Below are 8,237 nucleotides of genomic sequence, written 5' to 3'. Positions count from 1 at the left end.
ATAAATTAATAAAAAGAAATAATGTGCTCCTTAGAAAGAAAAAAAAAAAACTTGTAAGTTTTACTAACCTATTTCCCAGAGAAGCATGTAGCTTGAAAATAATTTCTTCCTCTTGAGGAGTAATGTTTCCTCTTTTCAAGTCAGCTCTCAAATAGTTAATCCATCTTAGTCTGCAACTTTTTCCACATCTCAATAACCCTTTTCAAACACACAAGGGAAAAAGATGGTACATTACATTTTAGGAAAGAGACAACTTAATTTAGCAACTATTAATTATAATTCTTTTTAGCTTAGTTAATTACCTGCATTCTTAGGCAGAGATCTCCATGACCCTTCCCCATTAGCTTCAATATACTTGGTCAATTTCTCATCCTCCTCCGCCGTCCACCGCCCCCTCTTCAGCCCTACCTTTTCACAGCAAGGTGCCCTTCCCATTCTCTGCTTCTGACTCTATTCAACTGAGGTTCAGATATGTAATACACGAAACTTTGTCGTTTTATATATTTGAAATTGAAAGAGGGTAGCTGTGTGCGTAGAAAGTAAGTTGATTTAGAATAGAGCACTGTCTGTGTATTAGTAGTAACATATAACACATATATGTATATATACACACACACACACACACAGAGCGTACGGTCTTTGTGGAGCCCTTGATGGACTATGTGGCTGTTGATTTAGCCACGTGAGTCTAAAGAAACGAAACAGTCGTGGCATCTCTACCGTCCAGAGCTCCTGATGGGAGTTGCATCTCCCACGTTCTTGCATGTACATCTCCTCTTTTCGTATTACACAGAATTCTTCCTTTTTGTCTTTTTTCTGGAAAAACCCAAAATCCCTGAACTTTACCTACTTTTCTCCTTTAAGTCCCTATTTTTTCGCTTGCAACACAGTGACAGTAAATTCTAAATTTTATATAACAGTAATTAAATAAGAGAAGAATTAGATAGTAATTATCTGCAGAAAACCTACTTTTCTACTGAGATTTATTTGATACAAGCAAAAGAAGTATCAGAACATATCTAATTAAAAGAGAAACTATTGCAAGAAATACAAAAACAAAAATGTCAAATTTCGAAACATAAGCTTTGCTTACAGCTATAATGATGATGACATGTCCTTTTAGTTGATAAAAGAAAAACCTTAATCCTCTTTTGTGGAATTAATAAAATTCATCAAGATAATTTCTCTACTACATGTGAATGATTGGGTAAGATAATAAAATTCATCAAGATAATTTGTGAGTACGAGTCTTATATACTAAATAAATTATTGATAAGAGGTTAAAATCTATGAAAATAAAGTTGGACAGAACTTACTTGGATTTTCACGAATTAATTATAAAAAGTTAACGGTATCTAAACAGCTTGATAATTTTTCACCCTTATAATTTGATATTTGAATGAATAAATCGTATTAAATAATCTGCACATTAATGAACAATAGTTCTGGGTTCTAGTTTGTTCTGTTTTGCTTCTTCTTGGGTGCAAGCAGTAAATTTGGTCTGTCATTCATTGATGAGCGGAATAGTTTCCACTCTATGTTAGATGGATGGAAATGATTCCGGAAAAGGTTGCGGTCGCACGGAAAGGTTTCCTTGCAGCATAGAGATGGAATTCAAAATCCAATGTTGGGCTTTACCTAAAACAATAAACGGGCTTCGAAACAAAATACGATCTCAGGCTCGTAGCCTAAAATGGTGTGGGTTGGATTGGTCCATTATCAAGCCCATATAGCAGATCAAGCAGATACGACGACCGTTTAGATTACGGAACACTTCGGCAAAGCGATTACCTACGTGGCTTATACTGATTGGTTGGAACAACCTCAAATGTGTTGTGATTGGTTGATTTCAACAAGAACACGTTGCAAAAGTTAGTCTCTGGTCAAGTCATCGGTGCCCTTCCCATTTGGTGTTTAACTCCTCGGCCAGCGTGACAGCTTCCAGTTTCAGTTATCTGGTTTCTGCCCAAAGCCGAACGCAACGAAAAATTAGAAAGGCAAGAACAAAGCCCGACAAGAGAAAGTGTTGGTTCCATATAGAAACGCGAAAGCTGAACATTTAAGTGTAATTAGTGGAGAGAAAAGTTCTCATAACAAATCGTTTTAGGTTTTGAGATTTGGAGAGATCCAACTCTCTCCTGATTTTAATCTTCAATGGCGCTTCTTCGAGGAGCAAAGCTGTTGTTTCTATTATGCGCGCTGTCATACGTTATCATCGCCATTGCAGGGTAAGCGACCTTCTCTATACATTTGCTTTTTTTTTTTATTATTATTATTATTATGTACGTCTTATTATTACTAATGCTAATATAATATTTCTGCAGAAAAAGCTATTACGATATATTGCAAGTGCCGAAGGCAGCATCGGATGATCAGATCAAGAGAGCGTATAGAAAGTTGGCATTGAAGTATCACCCTGATAAGAATCCGGGAAATGAAGAGGCTAACAAGCGATTTGCCGAGATTAACAACGGTAAGTCAATAATCTTCAATTTCGTGTACTAGGCATTTCTTTCAATTAATAATGATGAGTTGAGGATTTATTTTGGTTAATTATCTCATTGTCAGCGTATGAGGTGTTATCCGACGGCGAGAAGAGGAATATTTATGATAAGTATGGAGAGGAAGGACTTAAGCAGCATATGGCTAGCGGAGGGAGAGGTGGAGGAATGGGGATGAACATTAATGACCTTTTCAGAGAGTAAGTCGTGCTTCAATTCATTACTGTTATTTTTATTTATTTAATTTCGAAAATTGCGTTATCCAGCTTATGCATTTCTAAGACTGATATTTCAAATCAAAATAATTCCAACTTAACAGAAATTATTAGATTCTTCGTACAGCTCCGATAGTTGATGCCTTCAGATTTAATGGATTGATTCTGGTAAAAATTTGGCTTCTTTATAATCCTAAAACAAGAAAAAAAAAAAAAAAAAAAAACATGAGGGAATATGGATAAGATGCTGTGTATTCACCTTTATAATGTTAGGAATAAAATGTTTTCCTTTGGAGAAATTCCTAGGTCGTATTTTGCATGCACAAGCATTTTAATTATTGTGATAGGTTGTAGAAAATTATTTAATCTAACTAAATGTTATTTTTTAGTTTTTTTGGCGGAGGTCAAACGGAGGAGGAGAGAGAATCGTAAAGGGTGATGATGTAATTGTCGAAATGGATGCGACATTAGAAGACTTGTACATGGGTGGCTCACTGAAGGTGAGGATCGTTATATTTACTTTGATTCTTCTCGTTGTACACAGGCCCACTTCTTATTAGCAGATAACATCTGTTGTAGCCTATTTTATGGGAACTTTTGTCTGTATCTTTAGACGAACACTAATATCCCAAACCATCTCACCACAAAAGGAAAACCGGTAAAGAATAAGCTGGAAAAGTTAAACAAGTTAATTAATTGAAAGGAAGGGAAATTCTATCTTTGCATGAGGTGTGAACGGATTATCATTTGGAAGGTTTAGAAAAGGGCATCCCTATCGAATGAGCCTACCCAGTCTTCTAGGAGTTGACAAATGGCATCTATTGAATATAGCCTTCCCCTTGCTTTTACATAAAAGATTGTCTGTGCAACTTGAGGCTCATAGTTTTTTCATGATTCAAGAAGGAGCAACTTTACCTTTACACCAAGGTTAGCCCTCAATTAACCAACCAGCTGTTAGCAAATTGAAGCAGCTTGTTTTGAATGGTATCAGACAGATCAATGTGTATAGTTCTAAGCCTCTAGGATAAAATCTTAGATTAAAACTGTAGCAGTTGTTTAGTTTTGTTATTTTTTATATCTTTACATTGCAGAACTTGCAGGCTGTTCTTTTGTTTAGTCTACCATGTGACACTAGAGAAAATGGAATTTATTTTGCAATGGAGACTTCTTTCTTTCTTCTCCCCCCCCCCCCCCCCTTTTTTTTTTTGTGGGTATATTGATAAGCGTTACCTTTATGTGGATTCTCAGGTTTGGAGGGAGAAAAATGTTATTAAGCCAGCCCCTGGTAAAAGACGCTGTAACTGTAGAAATGAAGTCTATCATAAGCAAATTGGTCCAGGGATGTTTCAGCAGATGACAGAACAGGTATACCATTGCTTGAACAAAATTGTTGAAAATCTGATGAATCTCCTTCTCTGTTCATTTCATAATATAAGAGGCAAAAATGTTGATGGAAATACATAATTGAATTGCAACATTTTCTTGCCTCCTTGCTTTCACTCACTGCATTGCTTCGAGCAGGTTGGCCTTTTTGCTTTGGTTGGTTTCTTTGACCGTCATCATAGCATCAACCACTATTACTTCTGAGGCTGCTTCTTAATTCTTTCTAGATTTATTATGTTTTCTGTTGTTTTCTTTCAGGTCTGTGAACAATGCCAAAATGTCAAATTTGAGCGGGAGGGATATTTTATCACAGTTGACATTGAGAAAGGCATGGAAGATGGACAAGTAAGCTCAGTCACCTGATTTAACATGCTTAAAAAACACATTGATGTTTTTTTCTTTCTTTGGTTTACATGCATTTGAATCTCCATTTCAATTACCTGTTTATTGCCATAACCAATTGCTGCCTATCTGACTGTGGAAGTCCTTTGTTGCATGATGAAGCGTTTCTTAACTAATACCTAAAATTGTGTGAGGATCATCCGTATGACTTTTGCAGATTTTAAAATAATGTTCCCATGCACATTGCAGGAGGTGGTTTTCTATGAAGATGGTGAGCCAGTAATAGATGGGGAGCCGGGAGATTTGAAGGTTAGTGTTTAATAATCACTTCTAATGGTGATATGCATCATTCACTTTCATACTAACACTTATCGAACTTCTGGCAGTTCCGGATCCGTACAGCACCTCATGATCGTTTTAGAAGGGAAGGCAATGACTTGCACACAACTGTGACCATAACACTGGTAATTTCATTCGCATGGCACATATATTGTACCTCCCTTTTTGTTTTTGTTATGCAAGTATTGCAAGGTTTGATTCTTCATGTAGTTAATTTCTTTATTAAAATTCTTGACAGGTTCAAGCACTTGTTGGCTTTGAGAAGACTATTAAACACCTTGACGAACATTTAGTGGAGATCGGCACAAAGGTCAGTGTCACACATTTCTGTCTCACTTACCTATAATAATTATCCTGATAAATGATTTGATGAACTGCAAACGTCTGAAACAACAATAACATGTGTGAGCTATGTTCAGGGAATAACTAAACCCAAGGAAGTTAGAAAGTTCAAAGGGGAAGGAATGCCATTGCATTTTAGCACGAAGAAAGGCGATCTTTATGTCACGTACGAGGTTCTTTTTCCCATGTCACTAACTGAGGATCAAAAGACGAAGATCAAAGCAATTCTTGGCTAGGGTATAGAATTAAATTATTTTCTTGGGTTCCAAAATGTTCCCATTGTAACATTAGGTTATATAGAAATCCATAAAGATGTTGAGGCTTTTGTTTTCAGTCATCCTCGCTAAGTAGCAACATACAAGTTGGACCTCTTTTTCCAGCCTTACTTGAGCTATATCTTCCTTGTTCTTCTTTTAAGGAAATATCAATCATTTGATGCGCAGTAAGAACTGAAATCAGAAGAAACCAACCAGTTTTGGTCTTTTTGGCTGATCATGCAAAATTAATGCTATATTGAATGGTCCATTAACATAGATTTTTTTTTTTTTTTTGGCCTTTTCGGTTACATGGTATTATCAATTTATTTATAATAATTATACTCCTGATGTAAGTTATTTAAATTCAACTTCTAAAACTGTTGTTTAAATATTGTATCATATTTTAACTCCTGATGCTTCATAGAAACGGGTCACACGGTAAGATGCCTTGCAGAACCTAGTTGACGTATTGACAAATGCATCCATTAGCAATCAACATCGAGGCCAATCATTACTAGTTCCATGCTTCATGGCTTCGACTTTCCAAGTTTTAGTTGACATGGGAGTTGGCATCTCTAGCTATAACCAAATTTGGTATTGACACACGTAATGTAAGTGGATATCAAAATCAATAGCACATCCCATTTTACAACCAAGCTCCACAACTTCTAGATCTGAAAAGCTCAAGCAATACGCAGACGGTAAGAAAAACTTCCATTTCAAATGTCAAGGGGAATTGGAGATTGCTCATCACAAAAGTTTTCATGGCCTTGAAAATAATTTGTCATATGCATTTATCCGAGCTTTCATTTAGAGGATTGCCAATAAAAGAGACCTTTAATAAACAATTTTTCAAAATACTATTTCCTCATTGGCTGTGAATACAAGGCAATCTTACCACTAGTGAAAACGAAGACTAGTAACTAATAAAATATAAAGTTAAGTTGCAAAGTTGACATGTTCTCCTACATCACTCGATTGATGCAAGTTTTTCCTCATCCACTTCAAAAGCTTTCCTTGCTTGTTTCAACTCCTCTTGCATAGATAGAAGTTCAGTACAGCGGTTAAGTTTTGGCAGGTCCTGCAAGGACCGAGATCAATTTCTAGTTCAGAGCAAGACTAAACATACATCTACCAAGAACCAAAAAAGAAACACTTGAATGTGGAAGATGACAAATGAAAGATGTCCAAGTTGCAGACATTCATTAGAGCTCTTTTGCATTATAGCTGTTAATAACAAATTTCATGCACTCATCTTAGTGTGTGATGTGTGAAAGTATTAAGATTTAGCTAGCATTCGGGGATCCTACAAGGTTTAATCAAATCATGGTTCCCAAAACTCCATTCCCCTTTGCGTCTTCTTCATACACCAAAATAGAGACAATGTTTACTTATTAGTGTTGAAATAGGAAAGCTGTTGGCATATGTAGCTAACATTCAACAACTCATAAATCTGGAGGGTAAAACAGGAAGAAAGATTTAAGCAAATTCAGAAGCAAACGTGAAGATAAAAGACTTCATCGTTCAAAATACCTTGCGAATTAAGTACAGAAAATCCTCAACTAAGAGCTTTCCCCTTTTTGATCCTATGTCTTGTGCTTTATGCGCCTGCATAAAGTTAGCAGACAGATAAACACCCATAATGCTGCATTGGTTGAAGTGATCATACCTACTAACCTAAAAGACTGCTTACCAAATCAGTAACATACTCCACAACAATATCCTCCACAAGTGCCACAGTTTCTGGAAGAGGCTGATTATCCCAAAAAAAAAAAAAGTCATAAGCATATTGACAATATACCAACCAATCTAACATGCAAAAACTAGGCAACATTTTGACCAACATGTTTAATGGCGATAATGAGAGAATTGCTTGTTGATCATAGAAAAGATAAATAATAAGAGATTTGCTTGCAGCAGGTAAGTGTTGGCCTTATAAGCTCCTCATAAAAAGATAATATACTTCTAAGCGTACTGGTGATTTGGTGTTATTACCTCAAAAATAAGAATTCCATCCTATTGGCTTGAGTTTGATATTACCCCAAACGCAAGAATTATTAGGACTTGAGCAGCGATCAATATGCATATATGTCAGCGGTGTTAACTTGCTTTTCAAGATTTCAAAGGTTTTTCAGCTAATTTGGAATCTTAAAGGTGTACATGGGCATATCTATGTCTAACAATATCACTTCGGGTGCAAGCAAGAGTCGAGTACTTCTTGGAACCATATTAACTAAAATGGATTGAGAAGGGAAAAAAGATTCTATATGATCATAATCATCCAACAAATGCTTATGCGCTCATCTAAAATTTTTGATAAACAAACAAACAAAATCATTATCTAATGACTCATTGATGGACTTCCCCCCTACATAGATTGAAATTGAGTTCCCATGAGATTTCAGCAAGAATCTGGCAAGATACTTGGAGCAAACTCAACTCTGTTTGGTTGCTGTTAATTGATATGGAACTCTGATGATTGATAATGCAGATATGCTGACCAGAGATAAAAGAGAGTGATATAGAAAGAGGCGCAAGACATAAATGAAACAGATATTATGCTTGTAGCGATGGTATATAATACTAAATTGCAATGGACAAATTTTAATTGCAGAGGGCATTGTCCCTGTCATTGTAAGATATGCAAAGTTATGGTATCACTTACATTAGGGTCATCTCCAAAACCATACATCATGTGCTGCACTGTAGCATCCATCCAAAATATGAGGAAAAATTAGCTCTAAATCCAAGGGAAAACTTGCACAAAAGTTATTCATTCACTTACAGTCTTTCTGAAAGACTCCTCTCTTTCGCTTAAATGAAGTTTCAGAAGGCTGCGAGGTTCCAACTTTTGATTT

The 8,237-nt window shown here is 36.0% G+C and overlaps 2 protein-coding genes and 1 pseudogene across 3 annotated transcripts; 2 read left to right on the top strand and 1 right to left on the bottom strand.

The window, feature by feature from the left end:
• The first annotated feature begins 2,154 nt into the window (after window positions 1-2,154).
• On the top strand, window positions 2,155-2,705 carry LOC149492117 (dnaJ protein ERDJ3B pseudogene; annotated as a pseudogene).
• LOC149492116 (dnaJ protein ERDJ3B-like) lies at window positions 2,569-5,571 on the top strand. Of its 2 annotated transcripts, XM_089716869.1 has the most exons (8): window positions 2,569-2,701; window positions 3,106-3,216; window positions 3,965-4,081; window positions 4,358-4,444; window positions 4,691-4,750; window positions 4,828-4,905; window positions 5,019-5,090; window positions 5,200-5,571. In XM_089716869.1, exons 2-8 carry the CDS (start codon window positions 3,172-3,174, stop codon window positions 5,356-5,358), a joined length of 618 nt encoding a protein of 205 aa, XP_089572995.1. In that variant the 5' UTR covers window positions 2,569-2,701; window positions 3,106-3,171; the 3' UTR covers window positions 5,359-5,571. The 2 variants fall into 2 exon arrangements, with proteins under 2 accessions (XP_089572995.1, XP_089572994.1); XM_089716868.1 differs by lacking the exon at window positions 2,569-2,701 and having other exon boundaries at window positions 3,184-3,216.
• Window positions 5,572-6,096: 525 nt separating this feature from the next.
• Window positions 6,097-8,213, bottom strand: LOC149492115 (transcription initiation factor TFIID subunit 13-like; the record flags this gene model as incomplete). Its single annotated transcript, XM_089716860.1, is given in 5 exon segments — window positions 6,097-6,460; window positions 6,913-6,987; window positions 7,073-7,132; window positions 8,045-8,082; window positions 8,165-8,213. Coding segments are annotated over 5 exon segments (333 nt in total), but the record flags the coding sequence as incomplete, so codon positions are not given.
• Between the last annotated feature and the right edge of the window lie 24 nt (window positions 8,214-8,237).

Source organism: Jatropha curcas, unplaced genomic scaffold, assembly GCF_041381405.1.
Source record: "Jatropha curcas cultivar XTBG-Jc1 unplaced genomic scaffold, XTBG_Jcur_1.0 HiC_scaffold_113_pilon, whole genome shotgun sequence".
Taxonomy (NCBI): domain Eukaryota; kingdom Viridiplantae; phylum Streptophyta; class Magnoliopsida; order Malpighiales; family Euphorbiaceae; genus Jatropha; species Jatropha curcas.
The sequence above is the reverse complement of the archived record's forward strand: the minus strand, read 5'-3'. Positions and strand labels throughout refer to the sequence as shown.